At 41.2% G+C, this 19,553-nt stretch overlaps 1 protein-coding gene across 1 annotated transcript; it reads right to left on the bottom strand.

Moving 5' to 3' along the window:
* Nucleotides 1–1,951: 1,951 nt before the first annotated feature.
* On the bottom strand, nt 1,952–4,582 carry dlx1a (distal-less homeobox 1a). The gene is made up of 3 exons (XM_082508086.1): nt 4,109–4,582; nt 3,609–3,808; nt 1,952–3,280 (listed from the first exon to the last, which is right to left on the bottom strand). Exons 1-3 carry the CDS (start codon nt 4,416–4,418, stop codon nt 3,029–3,031), a joined length of 762 nt encoding a protein of 253 aa, XP_082364212.1. The 5' UTR covers nt 4,419–4,582; the 3' UTR covers nt 1,952–3,028.
* Nucleotides 4,583–19,553: the final 14,971 nt, after the last annotated feature.

Raw genomic sequence — 19,553 nt, 5'->3', positions numbered from 1 at the left:
TTATAGTCGCTGCACTCGTTACTCTTACATTGTGCTTTGCTCATTTTGAAGCCTCTTCGCATTGACAACTCGGTGATGTACACCTGCAAGCAATTTGTCAGTCTTATACATAGGCTAAGTCTAAAGGGAACGGTGACGAAATGGCACCTCACCTATTTCACTTTTTTTCCCCTCCTATTGCAGCAGAAAATGTCTTTCAGAGCGCTATCTCTTTTGTCAACGCAGAAAGATCCTCGGTGCGAAAAAAATTGCTCATAATTACCTCAGAGATAGGAAACTGCATTAGAATAAATAAGGGCGAAATTACTGTAATTATGCTGGGTTTGATGGGCTCAGCTCGTATAATCAAGGGGAGAATACAGCGAAATAACACTGACCCTCTTGGATGTGCAGCTGCGCCTTTTCTAAGGCTAGGTAGGCAGATTTATGTTCACTGCAGCAGCAGCAGCTCTGCTTTCCTAATGGTATCGAAATATACGAAGGCCTGTTGTAAATGTGAGGCTGCACACAAAGAGCTCTACATGTTTAAGATTTGTATTAGAATAACAAAGGAGACGGCATCGAAGCAAAGCATGCCATAAAAAACAAGGCTACTACTCACGCTTACTAGTTTAACGTGTTCTACAATAATAATAATAATAATAATAATAATAATAATCTTGTGTTGGTTACTTTTTTGGATGTTGGCTTGAGTCAGGTTTAAACGGACTTCGCAGATGCCAGAAAATAATATTTTTAGGCCGAATTTGCTATTATAATAACATTTATTTATTCATGGAGCTGTGACAGCTGCAAGAGCGAGCACATCCGTGCATCAAAAAAATGGTTCTTTCTTTGTTTTGTTTTTTGAATTTTTTTCTTTGCAGGCACATACAAAACTCTAATTTTTGTAATATATTTTTCAATTCTTTATTTTATTTTTAATTTATGTTAATATTTATTTTTATTTTTTTACTTTAATTTAATATTAATTATTCAAATAATTATTTACTTAATTACTTATATCGTTTACTTTGATTTTTCCCCAATGCATCCAAGTGTTATTTGATTTTCTATGAATATTGCTAAAATCCAACTATAATAAATGAATTTGTTTCCTATCACCACCGAAATGCGCGCGAAAAACAGATCTCGTTCTTCTTTTTAAAATATTATTAATATTTATTTCATTTTTTTCCCATGTAGATGGCTATTTCTAACCACAGCCTTCGGCCGTGTTAAACAAACAAGAAGGCCTTTGAACTTTTCACTCTCACTGATCTCCATCTGATCCGCCCTTTGCCAGACTTTTTTTTTTCTTGTTGCAGCACCTGCCTCTTGAGCAATTATTCACTTAACACACCCAATTGATCTCTCTCATGACGAAAAAGTGAAAAAGTGAGGATCGTTAAAGAGTAGAACAGAAAGGAGGTTATCTTTAAGAAAGGGCTGAAAGGCGATTTTGCTGAATGACACAGTGGTGGTTAAATCATATATTATATATATATATATATATATATATATATATATATATATATATATATATATATATATATATATATATATATACACACACACACACACACTGCAGAGACTAGGCCTCGTAACAACACTGTCTTGATGCATTTTTACATGCGAGGCCAGATTTCTAATTCTGAGCTTGACTCCAGAGGTCTGACAACATCTGCAGCCAGCGAGCAGCAGCACAAACACATGCAGGCTAAACGCTAGACATGACCATAAATCTAAACGAGGACCCTTTTGCAGTTAATTCAAACGCGCTCACATGGTGTCTGCTACAATAGCCAACATGATACTCCTTTGTGTCAGCTCGCATTAAACCTGCACCACGCTGAAGCCTTTCTTTTCAGGGGCCAGGGTGGGTAGAGGAGGATGGAGGGGTGGTGGTGATGGCGGTATGGTGGAGGAAGAGGTGGGGTGAATCAGACACCGTTCTTGACATAATTTAAATCATATTTTACTGCTTTTGAAACTTTGCACATTATGTACATAAACTTCAGAAACAGATAAATAAATTAAGGTGATCAATACAAAACTAAATATTTCCTATGTTGACTAAACACATTTCGACGAGTAAGCTACACAAAGCCTAAACCCTGTTTCACAGCGTATCCAGTATACAGCACAAAAAAAGGAACAGAAAAAAAGAAAATTATGTACAAAATACAGTGACAAATGAGCTGCTCACCCTCAGGACAATTTTTTTTCTAAAGCAGCAAATCGTCAGGCCTTTTACATTTTTCACATAACATCGGGGCACGGCATAGAAAAGCTTTGCTTGCGTTAGTGCAGCATTAACAACACAGTGTTGTCATTTCAAACACGCTTACAAACTGAACACAGACTGACCTCAAACAGAAAAAACTAGCCCGAATAATTTAACTTAAATAACAAACACGTAGAAACAACATAGTAGCATCTCGAGGCTCTGCGCACAGCACCCTGTGCTCTGCGGTTGAATGCGCTGTGAGTGGAGCGGCTTGATGGCTACCGCTGGAATTTATCGTTAATTATTTGGTTAGAGAAACTCTGCTGTGGCCTAAGTGGCCCTTTTAACTGTCGATGAATGCAAATTGACTTTTATGGCCGTCATCACCTTGGGCCCCGACAATCTGGCGTAAACAAACACGTGTTTTCTAATAAACATGTAGCCTACAGCTCAACAACCGAAGTGTTCACACAAATATGAGTTTGAAAACAAACAGAAACCGACATTTGGAAAAAAAACAAACAAAACAAACAAAAGCAGCCAAAAAAAACCAAATGATCCTTTTGTCTGCGATTTCCGCTGTCAGGGACGGTCACGGACTGGTTGCCCTCTGGCGCATTGTGCGCCTTTTCACTCTGTCTGACCTCTTCTCTTCTTCTGTATCTCTGCTCGCCGTCTTCGGTATGAGGAGGCCTCTGTGTCAGCTGGCGGGATGCGGCAGCAAACTCCGGGAATCTTGTTGTTTGTTGTGCATTGTCAATGCTGAGCCGCGCTCAGCGGCTGCTGGGCCTTTCACCATCCTGATGCTGAGCTCTCTGCTCACATGAGCTGTGACTGTTGCATAGACTCTTGGTGTGTGGTTGGATACCATGAGGTGTAGCTGGGAATGTAAGATCCGGTCGTGCCCATTGAAGTCTTCACGGTGGTCGGCGAGCTCCAGACAGGTGCCACCGAGGGAGAACCACTGGAAAGTCCACGGCCGGTGGCCAAAGCGTTGCTGTCGATCGTACCACCGCCTTGCTTCATCAGCTTCTTGAATTTGGATCTTTTATTCTGAAACCAAATTTTTACCTGCAGATATTTTTTTTTTTTTAAAGAGAGACATTAAAATATATGTAAATATATATAACCATTTTACGCGGTTTTACGCACGTGAAAAGTGAAAAGCAAAACATGATAATAAAAAATATAAATTATCTTTATTAATAAACAACACTAAATAAATTATAGTCTATAATAATAATAATAATAATAATAATAATAATAATAATATAAGAAGAAGAAGAAGAAGAAGAATGTATGCTGTGAGAGATAAAAAAAAAAAACATTTAAAAATGTGCAGAAATGCGTCGTTGGCGCAGCTGCGCAGTGAAGCTATGTGTGTGCGGATCACACTCGCCTGTGTCTGGGTGAGACCCAGCGACGCTGCGAGCTCAGCTCTCTCCGGTAGCGCCAAATACTGAGTCTGTTGAAATCTCCTGTTCAGGGCTTGAAGTTGTAAACTCGAATATATAGTCCTTGGTTTTCTAATCTTTTTCCCTTTGCCGTTGAAGCGCACCTCTCCGCCTTCCACCACTGTGTTTTTCTCTGTTTCTGGCGCTGGCAGAGACACAGAAGAAAGCAAAGAAGAAGAAGAAGCAGAGAAGGGGAGAAAAATGAGGAGACAGTTGTAGCAAAGAGTGCTGCACAGCAATGAATACTGCAGCGCAAGTTTTACAGGCTGTACTTTAGGTATAATTACCCTTAATTGCATACATTGTTTATAGCCTTACGCAATAAATAATTACCAAGCCTAATTCCACATCTGGGTCGTCTTTTTTGCCTACACCGTCTAGTGGAAAGCCGTACCAGCACAGAAAGTTGGTATTTAGGATCCAGAGCACTCTGTGGCACACTTACCTGCATCTTCTAATCGTGTCTGCGTGAGTCCCGAGCTGTTTTGGTAAGTCTGTACTGTGCTGAGATATGGACTGGTGGAATGGCTGCCGACGGAATTTACGTATGGATAACCCAAGGATCTGGGGAACGACGAGGCTGGACTGTAGCTGTCGTGCTGTGTGTGACCTGCAGAATGTAAACAGTGCATGGGATAGTGTCCGTGAGACATGGAGGAAGGCGACATTTGTTGACTCGGGGGTCCAAACTCCATGAAAACGGTTTTTCCTGAGGCAGGGCTATTAAGACTTTCTGGAATCGTAGTCATTGTCATCTCTTCTGGCGGTTCCCCTTGTCTCGCTTTTGTTGTTTTCCTTCTATGATCTCAGTGAAGGACGGATCCCAATTTAAGCCGAACAGATTTTTTCTCTTTCCATTCATAAGAAAATGTAGTTTGTGCCCGTGAAAAGTCCTAGGAATGATGCTGTGGACCAAGACAAACTCGCTCAAAGGTTTGAATCTCGGACTCATGAATATTCATCAAGACTGTCGCTGATTGGTCCACTCTCTCCAAGAGGGAAGCCGATTGGTGACGCTGAGGCTAGGTCCGAAGAACCTGATAAAGTCAAGGAAAACCGCAAAACCTCAGATTTCCTCCTGACATGTCAAGATTCACCATAATAACATGATTATTATTTGTAGTAGTGATACTGCTACTGCAAAAAAAAAAAAGGCCAGTAAACTTAAATATTCGGCTGCTCTTTCTGCATTAAAGCCTTTTTTTCTTAAGATGATGATCACAGCTCCCAATGCTGCATCAGGAGTGAACGCGTATTAGCATAACACTAGCGTTCAATTTTCATAAGTAGGCCTGTAATTAGTCATGTATTTAACACTTAGTGCAACTTGAGGTCTCACCTGGCAGCAGAAGGACTGAAACAGCAAAGTCTGCAATGATGTGAAATGAGAAGCTTCTCTGTCTGAGGCCTGATGATGACAAGAATAATACCAACTAAAAAAACAACAACAACACAGCATCACAGCATATTACGGCAAATGTAGCAGAGCAATCCCTTTAAATTAAACCCGGGGATACTGCTTGTATTTAAACTACAGTTTCCAAATTTAGTCTTGCAAATTTAGGCAAACTTGCGGTTTTATTTTTGCGCATCTTTTTTTTTCTTTTTCTTTTTTCCCTGTTTTTTAGGCCGGATGGACACGTTTTCTAGTCGCATTTAAATGCTTTCCAAACATCTTTACGCACCCTTTTTGCCGCAGTCAATTTACTGATCACAGTTTAGTTAAACACCGCCACCTTTGATTATTATGAATCTAAGTGAGGATGGGGTGCGGCCAGCCTCCCACAGCCTAACAAGAATAATTGTCGTTTGATTTAATTGAACTTACTACTGAAAAGACTGGAGGCAATTTCCCTCAGCGGCAGATTTAGAACAAAATTCAAATTGGTACAGGAGCTGCAATTTAAAATATAGATACACATACATATCTGTTCACTTACTCAATTTTTTTTAAGTCATGAAAAAAAGCAAATAAATCCGCATCATCCGGGGTCAGGGAGCCTCCGCGGGATGCACTTGAAAGAAGAAGAAAGTATCCAGCAGCAGCAGCAGCTCTTCATTTTATTAGGCTTCATTTGTAGGCTGCTTCTCTTCTGGTGTCTGCGCAGAGCAGAAACACAGCCTGGCTGCTCCATCCGTAGTCCCTCCATCTCCACCTGAATAACAAATTAAAGGCAGTTAAATTCCGTCACTGTGATTATCAGTATAATTACATAATTGAACTCATAGCAGAACTAGCAAGTTGCAAAATGTGTTATCAAAATGCAGGCGCTGACATCACGGCGCGTGTGCCACAATGTGCCAGGCGGCTGCGGATGCCTGAATTTAAAGATTTCTGTGAAATATTAGGCTATAACGAAAGCTGGTCCCTTGTCCCCCCTAAAATAGGCCAATTTGAAGTGATTTCTCTGGAATTACTTTCGAAAAATGCTTCAAGATTTCCTCTATCAACAACGACAATGATAATGGTAGTACAACCAATAATTATCATCTTCCAGAACAGAGGACAGATTTTTATGGGTACTTGGTGGGTGCGACTGATAACTGTCATTATTTTCCCACGATTATAGTATCTACAGACAGCTGTGAAGCAAAACCATTAACAGAATAGAGGCAGAATTTGCAGAAAAATGTAAAATAACACCCTAATAATAGCAATAATAATGAGAGATTTTTATGTCATTTGGAGACGAGGAGAAAAACATCCTGCATAAATTATATTCATCCCATTGATCCTTCTTGCAGAATCAAACATTTACAAACTTAATTTGACAACTATTTATTTCCTATTTAAGGGGGATTTTTTTTTCTCTCTCTCTTTTTCAAGCCATCCTCGGTGTGGCTCGGACGAGGCAGGCGCGGTGATAATATTACCGCTTTCATTAATAATTTGACTCCTGCGCACGCCGGCAGGAGGGCAGCGCAGGCCACAGCGGTCCTTCCTGCAGCGGGGCAGCACGGCTCTAACTAGCCACACTAAAAATAAAGTCCTCCATGCATGGATGGAGCGCGGAGGCAGGACTCATTAGGAGTGAGTAGCTCTGTGGCTGAGGGTGTTTTAACACCTGCTGCTCTTCACCTGAGGGTTAGTGCAGAGGTGGAGAGACAGAAAGAGAGAGGGGGGCTGCTGCTGCTGCTTGTGGTGGTGATGGTGGTGGTGGTGGGGTAAACGGGCCAAGATGTCACAGACTTCATTTCAGTCCGGTGATAGAAAGCCCTCCTCAACTGCCATACCAACCCACATTTTAACAGCCGCCAAATATTACCCCGACCGCGGTGCGCTGGTAAACTGTGCATCCATGCTGTGTGGAGGCTCAGCTCCCTGTGCACCCTGCAGGCTCTGCATGGGAGTGATGATTAATTACCAACACCGGAGGTGCAGGGAAATTTAAATCCTTTTTTTTTTTTAAATAAAATAAAATCGCAATTCCTCTTCCTTAAACTGCAAAAGATCAAATATGCCTATTAGGATATGTATATTTCCCCCTCCTTCTGATTTTAGAATTTCTGAGAATATTGAATTATTTCCGAAGTGTGCAAATCCTTCTTTTTTTTTATTGCTATTATTATTATTTACTAAATGGTTATAGGGCACAGATATCTCAAACAGCACTAACAATATAACTGATGTAAAATCTTATTATTAATAATAATAATAAAGATGAATACAGCAGGCCTCAGCACATCATCAAATCCAAATGCAATTCGGTGAGTGGTCTGCAGCAGAAATGTCAAACTATACGAAGGTTGCATTTCACGTTTTTAAAGGCAGCGGATCAGACAAGTGAAATTGCCTTTTGTCCTGCTTCTTCTCTGGCGTTGCTTCGCGCTGCCATCCTGTAATTTGCAGCCTCAATGAACGAAAACTAGATGCACTACAATTAACTCGATTCAATGTCTATTTTCATGTTCAATGCGGCATCAAAATGCGAATTGATTTTGTTTACCGAGTTACGTGTAAACAAAAAAAAAAACAACAAAAAATGAATCATAGTATCTGAGAGGCAAGATTGTCGCATTGGTTAATTTATTGCATTATCATAGGGGTCAAGAGGGAGAAGATGAAATCATGTTGGGTTTTATTTGACTGTTTATATAAAACAGAGAAGGACGCAGAATTTATTTTGGACAGCTGAACTCAAATTTGTTTGGTGTCAGTTTTTTTCCCTCAGAATATGTTTTAATAGCTAATGGTGCATTTCTGTGTGATAATCGGAGTTGACAGTATATTTTATCAGCTCATCATTTATGTTGTGTGAAATGAAAATTTTTTAAATATATTTAGAGTTTTTCATTTTCATTTTCTTCCTGTATAAATGTGACTTTTTTCATTCAATTTCACATCCTAATTAAAACATGCTTGTGTTCCTCATTTGATTTTAATTGACAGTTTATAAGCAGGACAAAGTTAACTTTGCACTTTGTCATATTTTAATAGCAAACTAAAATGTTTTTTTCTCTCTCCTTGTTTAAACAATTAAACAATTAAAAAAAATGAAACTAAGAAATTGTTCGGGATAACAATCATTATTTTTGTTTGTTTTCAGGCTTTGGTGACCTCATGAGCTCCTGCTTCTCATCACTTTGGGAGGAACTGGACAATCTGGACTTGTTGCTCCGGAAGTGACTGACACTCTTATAAGTGCTGAAGCCTGGAGGCAATAAATCAAATTGAAAATATATATATTTATATATTTGCTTGTTTTTAAAATATCCTTTCTTGATTTTCACACCTGTGGAAAAACATGATGTCCAAGTCTTTCATATCCAGCAGGGCCTCCCTAATATACCTCTAATATGCTGGCTGACTGACTTAAGGTGGCTCATTGCAGAGCTGAAAAGTCACATTTCAAACTCCTTTTTTTCTTTCCATCTCAGTGCTCAGAGCAGCTCTTTCTTCAGAAAGCTGGGGGTCACGGCGTGGAAAGGCTCCTAGTGAACTGGTAGAAATGCTGTCCCCATTACAGCAGCAGCAGGGGTCAGGCCATGGCAGCAAGCATCCAACCTGACCAAAATTGGCTGCAAAATGACCAATTACCTGAGGGAAGGCTGGGGAGAGAGGACTTGGAAAAATATGACTTTTACTTAATTCAGCTAAACTGTAAAAGAAACTAGTGTCAGGCGGATGCTTCATACTTGTGGACATATTGCAGAGTCCCACTTGTTAAGCTCCACTTTCACGTTAACAAATTAGATGGAGAAAAAAATGAGTGAAAAATTAAAGTCTTAGTCTGCGCAGTGATGCGAGAGAGATGGATGACAGGGGTAGAAATCAATAAAATGCATCCATAACGGAGAATTATTTCACCTACAGTAAAACAACGATTGATTAAACATCTTTACATGCAGGCCTTATTGAATTAATTTCCCCACAAATGGAAAACATGCAAATTCGCCAATTAAGTCATTTGCCCATGGAGAGCTGGGCTGCTTGACGTTCAGCTGCCACTGCGCCTTTAGTCTGAAACCCTTTTTAGTTTTTGTTAAGAGTTAAGTCTCCAACAAAGACAGGAAGGAGGTCAGCACTCAGCCAACACCTGAATGCGCCTCTCTTTTTTGTGCTCCCCTTGATCCCCACAGTCTGTGCCTGTCATTAGTCTTAATGATGGAAAATTGTCATGTTGATACAAGTCTTGCTCTCCCCCTCTCTTCTTTGTATAAGTAGAAGGTGGAAGCTCCATTTGTAACAAAGTTCTTTGTGACTAAAAGCCGTGGACATTGCATTTGTGCTGGGGGAGAAAAAAGGCTGTAGATGCTCTTTCCATAGCTGGGATAATTATTCCTACTGTGACCTTAATGATTCGCTCTGTTCATCCTGCATCTCATCCACGTGCCAGGCCCTCAGCAGAGCCCTGTGTCAGGGAATATGAAAAACCCATATAATGAAACCATTTTGGCTGATGGAAAAAAGGGGCTACTGAAGCTGCACTTGCTACAAAGACGGCTCAATTATATGAGTAATTGTGATAATTTTCCCTCCATTCACTGCCTTCTCTGAAAGGTAAAAAACACAGATGCTGAAAGGGAAATTACTTGGACAATATATAATCTGTGAAATGGTCACAACAGAAAAAAAAAAGATGACTGTAAGAAAGTGTAGGACTATAAATAGGTATGTTAATGCAGGGCACATAAATACACCCTCAGAAGCTCGCAGACATAAACAAACAGCTCTACACTGTGCGAGCTCATGTGAAGAGCAAAAAAAAAAGCAACAAATGACCAGTGGGGGAAAAAAAACATGATAAAAGTAGATATGCAGCTGCCAGAAAATTAAACCTCCTTCTCCTTCCTTTTGACAAATTTCAGCTCCTGAAAATGCACCCCCATAGTTGGCTATCATTTGTTGTTCTCTGACAGGAAAAGGATAATTACCTCTCTCAGAGGCAGGAGGACTGACATGCCCTTTAGACTTTGCCATGAATGCAGAAGCTTGATAGAAAGCTTGAGGAATAATTTTACCTTTGGCTTTTCCTTTATGTTCGAGAGCATGTTTTATTCCGAAGAACTTGGAGATGGCAGTATTGTAGAGTGCATTAAACCATGAGTGTTCCTACTGTAAATATGACATCCTGGTGTCTATCAACGTCTCCATTCGGGAGGAAAAAAAAAAACTCTGAAATGCATTAAAATTTCAATTTCATCTCGCTGCGAGACAGACGAGATAGTGAGATATGCATTACTTTTTCCTTTCGCAGTGGGTGTTGGATTAAACATTTCTCCTTCCTTGGTGGGTGAAAAATATATAAAAGCATTTTTTTCTGTCAGGCAGAAATGTGGCTGTAAATCCAACTTCTGTGGAGACCTAAATGCATTGTGTTCTCAGAAGCAGCCCACCTATGTAGATCTCCATTAAAGGAAACATTACATTAACACTTGCTGTTGTGTTTGAGGGAAACAGCAGATGAAGAAGTAGTCAGATATCCACACTAATTGTTTTTAACTCTCAGCCAGCTGATTCTTGTGAATTGTTTCATTATGGACACCATCATTTCCCCCCTCCTTAAAAGAAAAAGTCCATTTTTTTTCCCAGGTAAACCTCCCGCATGTGCATCCGCTGACCCCTCGGGCCCTGCAATCTAGAATAAATCTTTCCAGACAAGCTGAGCAACATTACAGCCTTGCAGCTCAAACACTTGTATCGCACTCAAATGATGAGTCTCTGTCACACACCATGTCATCAGTTTCACCCCCAACCCCCCAATAACTTCCGTCCCATTGAGCAGTGTTGTGTGTTACGGGGCCAAGACAGCCAGAGACCCCCCGGTCTTACTTGATTGTGCCTCCAGTAACACAGAAAAGCAGCTAGGTCCCGGCACAAGCCTATACTCAGCTTCATTTTTGTGTAACACACAAATACACGCACACACGCTCTCTCCATAAACCACCAATCTCAGTTCGCTGCACCCCACTGTGAACTTCCTGACAGCCTCCAGAAATGTTTTCAAGTTGTCAAATCTCTACGGTAATAGTCTGGGAGCAGAGAAAACAACAAAACAATAATCATGTGATCAGATATTTAGGTTATGTAAGGACCGTAAGAGCCTGTTTGGGTTGCATCTCTCGGGCTCTTTCATTTGCTGTTTTCACTTTGTTTCACATGGAAAGCTGGTGAGGTATTTAAACAGTTTGGACTCCTTGGCACTGAACCAAATTGGCTTCTCAAATCACTTTACTTGCTGTTCTTTGCAGCAGCAGCAGCAGCAGCAGCAGCAACAGCTGAGACATTTGAGCACAAATTTGTTGTTTTGCAAACAAGTTTATGCATCCTGACCGCAGCGAGGGAGCGTCTGAAAATTATTAGGCCAATTAAAAGAAAGGCTGAGGTTTAATTTCATCTGTCAGGCTACAGCACTGGTTACTATCTTGTCCATATCTCAGCTGATTTAGTTGCTATTGTAAAGGTTTTTGGTCCTTCAAGTTTAGCGAGCCATGAATATGGTTAAACTTCATACTCATTTACTAACAGAAAAAAACTAGCAGCCAAAATAACCTTCTGTTATTCTGAGATATAAAAGGCTGCTGAAACTCTCGTTTATGGAGTCTGAATAAAACATAAATAATCTGCTGTAACAGCAGTGCACTAATGTGGCTCTGGCTACAACCTCAAAAGTCCAGCTATAGGACTTTTGTTCAATGTGCTGTAGTTGCTTTTTTGCTTAAAGCCCTGTGAAGCTGCTGTACTTATTTGGTATACATATATGTATGAATGGAAAACTAGCTCCACTTCAGCTGATAAAACCGTGCAGTTAAACACAAAATACATGCAAAAATGTGATTTAGGGACTGTGTGAAAATTATTGGGGTCTGCAGCCAATTATAGCTGGAGAATATGACACCATCACAACTCACCTTGGCTGTAATAACCAAAAGTGCACACTGGGTATGAGACAGTGTGTCCTAATTTCACATACATAATCAGAAATCCAACACGAGAGGAACTGGAATAACAAAATTATGCAAACAAAAATCTGTGGAACAAGAACTACAATGTTAAATTTATATTACACATTAAGGCGCACCACCCAGACTCCCCTGGTTGAGCCGGTGACCCACACGGGTCATACTCCCCACTTCCCACCGCTTTCTTATCATTTTCTGCACCGCCCTGTTTAATTAAGGCTAAAATGCAACCCCCCAAAATATTACACATTTAATACCCTTTCAAAACTTCTTCTGTTAAATTTTAGAGCAAAGTTGGGTTGCATATATGTTTGCTCCTATACTGGTATCCTAGTTTAGCTTTCGGATGATTTTATTCAGGTGGGAATAGACCAACAAAAGTTTGAATAGAAAGTTTAAACTTTTGCAAAATGGGAAACGCATAACCCTCGCCAATATGTGATCCCTTTCATCTCTTAATTTTCCCCACCGGCTCTTACCCTTACATTTTTGGAGAAAAAAAATATTCTCCCAGCAGCAAGAAAACTCCAATCATCCTCATGTGATTCATAGATAAAGGCATAAATGTAGGGTCTATACTACTGCTCCCACTGACCCTCGGACACAGGTGGTCTGATTTTGTACTTCATAACCAGCAGTCTGATATAAACCAGTCTGACCTACAGCTGTACCTCACAGATATTACTAACCAGGGACAGAGAGCCTCGTCTTCCAATTACAGGCTGAGCTTCAGGCTGTGGTGCAGCCTGAAGCTCAGCCATCTATGGAGAAAGCTAAGACAAGGCTGTCAGAGACTTTAATAAATGTAGGGAACACTGCATGGGAAAAGTGTTGCTGTCTCAATAGAGTGACACAGACAAGCCAAGGCTGTCAATGGAGCCCCTAATGACAGAGTAAGATAATGACAGACCCCAGTTAGAATCAGCAGGAAGAGGAAGATCAATCTGCAGCCAGAGAGGGAGGGATGGAAGGAGGGGGACAAAACTGTGGGCTCTTTCTTTTCTATTTTCTCACTTTTAGCTCATCTCATACATATCTTTCTGCTGCAGCTGGCTCGCATCGTGGCGGGGCAGCTCTGCATTAAGCGCACAGTGGATCAATAGCCATTACAACTCCCTCACAGCCTGACACATCGCAGGGCCACAGTTGACATTTCACTCAGGGCTGCATTGATCCCCAGTGCACAATATTCCAGCCCCCAGTTAGTAGCCGAGCCTGGGGTCTGGCTGGAATTGAAAAGTGAGGGAGGGGGGTGTAAACCGGCAGAGGGGTGGCTAACCAGCTGCCCGTGCTACAAGTAAACAGCACACCCCTTGATGCATTCCTCGTTTTCAATCTTCTGGTTTTCCTGCCACCACTGGCAATCCGAGAGGCTGTATCAGAGGATCAAAGCTTGACCTATGTGAATTATTTATACATGCGCCAGATCAGTGTATACAGCCATGCTGACATGGTCGTTGATAGCATCTTAGCTTTCTGCTGACCAGTGGAAAGGCAAGGGAAAAAAGAAGGGAAAAACCCCTAAAATAAGCATTTGGTGCAATTAAAAAGTGGGAGTTTCCAAGAAAGCTTATTCAAAATAAACACGAAAATAGCAGACAACACAAAATTAGACACAATTTGAGTTAATTTCTTTTTAATTGCCTTCTGAGGCCCAAGATGATATCTCTGTGGTTAGTTTAACAAAACGCTGAATTAATATTCGGGCAGTAGCCACAAAATGTTCCTGCTAGGAGCTTGTACAGTACCAACTCAAGCTACGTACATGCAATACTTCCAATAGGACACTCTCTTTCAGCACAAACCCATGTAGTCTGGATTGTTTGCATCACACGTGGTGGAATAATAATCACCTTTTTTCAAAGAATACATCATCTTTCCATGGAAGTGTTTGCTGTGCAGCTTCTCTGAAAAACAGAAAACGCGATCTTCTCATGACTCCTCCGCGGGTGAACAGTGCCGCTGTGTTTGATTTCTAAATTGCAATTGATAATTGAAAGAAAGGGGAATTCCAGGGTAAAATGACTACGAGAGATTTAATACCTGTCAGGTGTAGTGTGACCACATTGTTCACAGTAAAGATGATGGAAAGAACAGTTCTATACGGAAGGGGGAGGAAAGCAGGATAAATCTTCTTTCTCCTACAATGGATTTCATGTGTGTGTGTGTGTGTGTGTGTGTGCGTGCGTGCGTGTGAACAAATCACATCTGATATTAAAACCCCATCATGTCTGAAATGATATCATTGAGTTACATTGCAGGGGTTCATGCTATGTGTACATTTATCTCACAACTTATTTTAATGTGTTAGGCAGGATTAAAGGTATAATCCCAAAATTAAAAATTCCCTCCCACCACAGATTTACCACATGCCCTAATGTTTATAAAGTTTACACCGTGAAAAAGTGTGTCGATAAACTTCTCAGCAGCAAGAGACGTGTACCTCTGATTCACATCCTCTTTTTTTCTTTTTCTTTTTTATGCGGACTGCCATACACATACATGTTACAAAATCTGTGTTAATAAGAGAGAATGAGACCAAAAAAAGGAAAGTACATGAAGATGAGAGCGGGTGTTGTTCAGTCACAATGCTCTCAACATGAGATGATGAGCTGAGGGGGGCAGCGGCTGGGATTGTGAAGCCACAGGTTACCCTGTCTGCACGACCCTTGACAGCAGAGAGACACCGGAGCCCCGCGGGCTGACAGAGGACTCTCCCCATCAGCACTCATATAATACCGCTTTGGCAAGGACTGGCAAGTAAGACGAGGCTACACCCGAGAGCCGCTGGCAAGTTTCCAAGTGGTTTATGGATATATGCCAAGGCAGAGAATAGCCCTAATGTTTATGGAGTGCATGTTGTTTAAATTATTAACTGTCACGAAGAATTAAACACACATGCAAAACTGTAATATCTCCCATGATAAGTTATTTAGAAATTAATTACAGATTTGCACAATTGCACAAGCATTTTCTGCAAGGAACATTTCAAATTCAAATTTCCCTCAGAAGCCTGAAGGCAACGTTTTAGTCCTTTCTTCTTTTAGTCCCAGCTTTTTTGTCCTGCTCCCAAAGTCACTTGTCTGACTGGTCAATTACTATGTTTTTCTCCCCCACAGCCTCACAAAGTCAAATAGATGCTTTCGTAGCTCCGTTTTATGACAATGTTTGTGTGAATTATTCAGCCTACGCTTTTATCAAATAACAATAACTTGAAAAACCCTAATGCAGAAATAGCAATTCAGGTAGAAACTCCAGCTCTCTTTCATCCATCCGTCTGCTTTCTTGGAAAAAGAAATCAACAATCCTCCCCACATCATTGACGTCTGTTATTCGTGGTTGCATTGTGAAGGAAGCACACAAAGCTTCACAGTAGCTAGCGAGACGTTGTATGTGTGTTTTATATTAAGAGCTTAAGGGTTGAGTTTCACATTGAAGATGACTGCTGAAAGTCAACCTTTTGGACAGAGAAGGCAGCGCTCCGCCCTGGCTTTGCTCAGAGGAAACACCTGCAGAGAGCAACACATGGTGGTTTGCAGGGAAACCTCCGCTGTCTGTTTTGCACTGATGAACTATTTCCAAGTAAAGAGGACTTGTTCTGAACATCTGTAGCTCTGGATATTGTTTAAATGCACCACCAGGGAAAGCCTGACAGAAAAGCAAACAGCAGTTGTTGATGGTGGTTTGCACAGAGGGCAACGAGCTATGGTTTTGGTGTGCAGCAGCTTGGCTTCTCAGTGCTGTGTGAGAAAGTTTTCTCCCTCCTTGCAGCCTGGATAAATTAGCCCCAGAGCCAGAGTGTGGACAGCAGCTGGAGTGCAAGAGTCAGCTCTGGCAGTGGTGATAATCAACAGGGAGGATGTGGAGAGAGAAAAACCCTGAGGGAGGAGGGGGTGGCGAGGTTGGGGGGGAGGTTGTAGCTGTTGTGATCTTACAGACCCAATCAGAACCCCAAGTAGAGCCGAGGCCTCATGCAGTGTAACAGCACACCATCGTGCTGCAGCACTCAACATCCTGGACACAGAGCAGGTCTCCTCCCTAACCGGCTGCTTAACCCTTTCATAGTGTGTGTGCGCGCCTCTCCCCCGGCCCCCATTCGCTCATCACTGCGCTAATCAGCCTCAGAGACAGCAGCTGCAGGGAGCCCCTCTCCTAACCTGGGCTGGAGAGGCTGTTATACTCAGCAAGAGGAGGGCAAATACAGAGCTTAGTGTTCTCAACAGGGACCGCAGAGCATCCACATGTTCCACACTGGCTGCTCCATCCACTGTGTCACATTCAGTCATCAGATAAACCATGTGAGCACTCACTGGGGCTCTTTATCAGAGGGCAGAGGTGGAACATGTACTTGGATCCTCACCTGAGTAAAAGTCATTATGTTATAATGCAGTAGTATTAGGAATTAATATATTGGTGTTGCAATATAGCAGTACTAAAAGATATTTTATTGGTATCATAATGATAATTACATAGAATAATATCTTATTTGTATGCTTTTGCACAGTCAGTGTTACAGACTCAGTGTTTATTCACCAAAAACGAGATAAAACTCATAACAAAGAAAGTTAAAGATCAATTTTACTTACCAAAATATCAGTATATTTTATAGTTTCTAAAGCGATTTCAATAATATTGTTATTGTTAAAGGGAAAAAAAGCCCTAAAATCATGTTACTACTGTAAAAAGTAAGCAGTGTATCAAAGTGCATCAAAAGAAAAAACATATGTAATGCATAATCAAAATCAGCTTTATTGGCCAAGTATGTGTACACATACAAGACATTAGGCTCTTAACAGACAACAGAATAGACACACAGAAAACAACAACATGTATATCATATTTATATATGCAATGCTGCAGCAGTGCAGAGTGCACAAATGCACAAAAACATATTCAATTTGCACTGACCAAAAAAGTAGACACTGAATTAAACAATGAAGAATAAAATGGGTAAGCCCATGCAGACGGTAACTAATTAGATAAAACTGTCGTCTGGATTTGTAATTTAAGTGAAAGTGATGCAGTTTGGTATTTGATTGGAGATTTAATAAATAGAATATCTAATAAAATATATGATTGTGCTGCTATGAATAGCAGTAAACCTATAGAAAATAAAAAGCTACATTTTATCTCAACAGATATTATAAATGCACTATGGCAGGGACATAACTGGGCTAAAAAATAAAACAAAATAAAAGCACAAAACTGTGCACAGCTTTTCAGACAGTCTGAAAACCCATTTTCTACATGTTAGTGCTTGAACAGAACCCAGTTATGCTCTTTTTCCTTAAAGAATACATGAATAACCGCATTACTGGTTCACTGACATGTTTACGTTGGAGCTAATTTTAATATCCTTCCCGAAAAGTATAATGCATAACATGCACTTTTGTGTACAGCATTCCCTTGTTAAATATAAAAAAATGCGGCATTCTCATGTAAACTAAAAATACCTCAGATCTGCGCTGAAAGCTGGGGTTTTATGATGGCCTTATTATCTGTCTCTTTATTGGACAGCTTGAGTGGCCACAGATCCGCTATAAATCAGGCAGAGTTTAAATAAACCCCTGATGAATGTTAAGGAGGAAGAATAATGTACTGTATTCCCTGGAAGTCCCGACAGTGCTGGCAGTTATGTCTTATCCTCACTAAATCAGGACTGCAGGTCAAGCCAGCTCAGAGGTTGCACGCGACCAGTGATTCATCAGCATGTGCGTGACACCGGGACATGATGGAGGGTTTGGAGGAACGTCCGGACAGGTAGGGTCAGAGCCAGGTCTGATTACACAGCTGCTGATCTTCCACAAGAACCCAGAGACAAACCAGCACCCCATTCCTGCTTCAGTCCTTGAATTCATCCATCCAGAGTCAGACTGATAAAACAGACCCAGGCCTCAGATGCTGCACAACCCACTGCTTTGTGGTCCAGTGAACAAACTCTCAGATTTGAGGTTTGCTTTCTGTGGAGCGGTTTGTATATGTGTCACTGTGTAAAGGCAACAAACACATTCAGAATTTGCACAAATGAATTACTCACAGCCTCTCCACAAAGTATAGACCGAGAACTATCTCTTCCAAAGGACTGAATGGTATTGGTAGAGCCGATGCAATCTCTGAAGCCCAGCTTGACATGACATGAAGCAACGATTTTATGTTGTCTGTCAAATATACAGGAAGAAAAAAAAATCAATGCAGCCTGACAGCATTACATAAAGAGCCTTTGTGCCTTGATATTTCTTTTCTGCCTGTGTACTTTTGTCTGGGGTGTAGCGAGTCGTTCTCGAGGCCCAGGGGGAGCAGAGCTGGCAAGAACAATGTGGGAATCCGAGGAGGCAAAACTGCACATGTTGTCTTTTTTTTCTTCTTCTTCTCCTCCACAGTTTATGCTGGGACTCCAGAAGAGGCGGCATCTTTACAGACCATTTCATCCGGCAACATCATCCATCACGGCAGACAGGTTAGGCTGCACCTTTAACACAAATCCCCGACGTGAACCCGGAATTCTTCGGAGATGAAGACGTTCCAAACAGAGGATTAATGTGCAGAATTAAGATCAAATCAGTTTAACACAACGTTATTTTTGGCCATTTCCAAATGCTCGACATTTACTTTCCTAATCCGACTCTCTCTCAGTGATGCCAAATGCATTTTGTAAATCAACAGCGATCCCGTGTATAAATTGATGAATTTAAATTTAAGCGCAAAACTGTATCAAGCGCCCGTTAAATATAATGAAACCAGGTGCATCCATCTGCACACAATTAACTGGAGCTACAGTCCATATTTACAATTTCATGGGAATATGGGAAAAAGGTTTTTAGGGGAAACTGATCAAGCCCTTAGTACACCAGCATCCATATAATCTGATTATGGCTAAAAGCCCAAACTTAGCCACGCTCTCTAGCAGAGGTGACAAAGCTATGAGAGCTACTGCCGTCCCAGGTGCACCCAGGAGGACTGAGGTTTCTGTTAACACTCCAGGCTTCAACCTTCAGAGCTTCAGCCACAGCTGAATGAGGCACTGCCTCCCACTCTCTCCCTCTCGCCCAGAAGAGGATCAGCGGTGGCTTAGAGCTGCCCAGGCAGGGAGGTGAACAAGTGGGGCTTTGAGGAGCCCTCTGCCAGTCAGCCGGAGAGCTTCAGGCCTCTAGCCCTCAGGGGTTAACCTCTCAGACTGCCAAGCAAAATACTGCAAGAGGCTCGCAATTACAGAGACAGTCAAAGGCCACACGCAATTTCCAGAGCTATTTACACAGTTAGAAGGCCCCCCCTCCAGACCTGCCAAGAATAGGCAGAATTAAGATGGCAGAGAGAGGGAAGGTGGTCTTTTAAATACCCTTTGGCCTCTTATGGCTGTAATTCATTCACAAACCAACTAATGGCTTAAACAAATAAAAATTCTCCTCGCTTCATATGAATTATACAGCATATATGAAACACAGGAAACATTTTAAAACGCATTTTCAAAATAAAGGCACTCACACACC

This window comes from Aulonocara stuartgranti, assembly GCF_965226115.1.
Source record: "Aulonocara stuartgranti genome assembly, chromosome: 16".
Lineage (NCBI taxonomy): Eukaryota > Metazoa > Chordata > Actinopteri > Cichliformes > Cichlidae > Aulonocara > Aulonocara stuartgranti.
Note: the sequence above shows the minus strand (reverse complement) of the source record. Positions and strands in the feature narration are given on the sequence as shown.

What these genes read in the sequence shown, in the direction of transcription:
- dlx1a (XM_082508086.1), bottom strand. Translation starts at nt 4,418, where the DNA reads ATGACAATGACTACGATTCCAGAAAGTCTTAATAGCCCTGCCTCAGGA. An exon ending in GACACGATTAGAAGATGCAG is followed by an intron (nt 3,809 to 4,108) that starts GTAAGTGTGCCA and finishes TGTCTCTGCCAG; the next exon opens with CGCCAGAAACAGAGAAAAAC. An exon ending in TGGGTCTCACCCAGACACAG is followed by an intron (nt 3,281 to 3,608) that starts GCGAGTGTGATC and finishes AAATATCTGCAG; the next exon opens with GTAAAAATTTGGTTTCAGAA.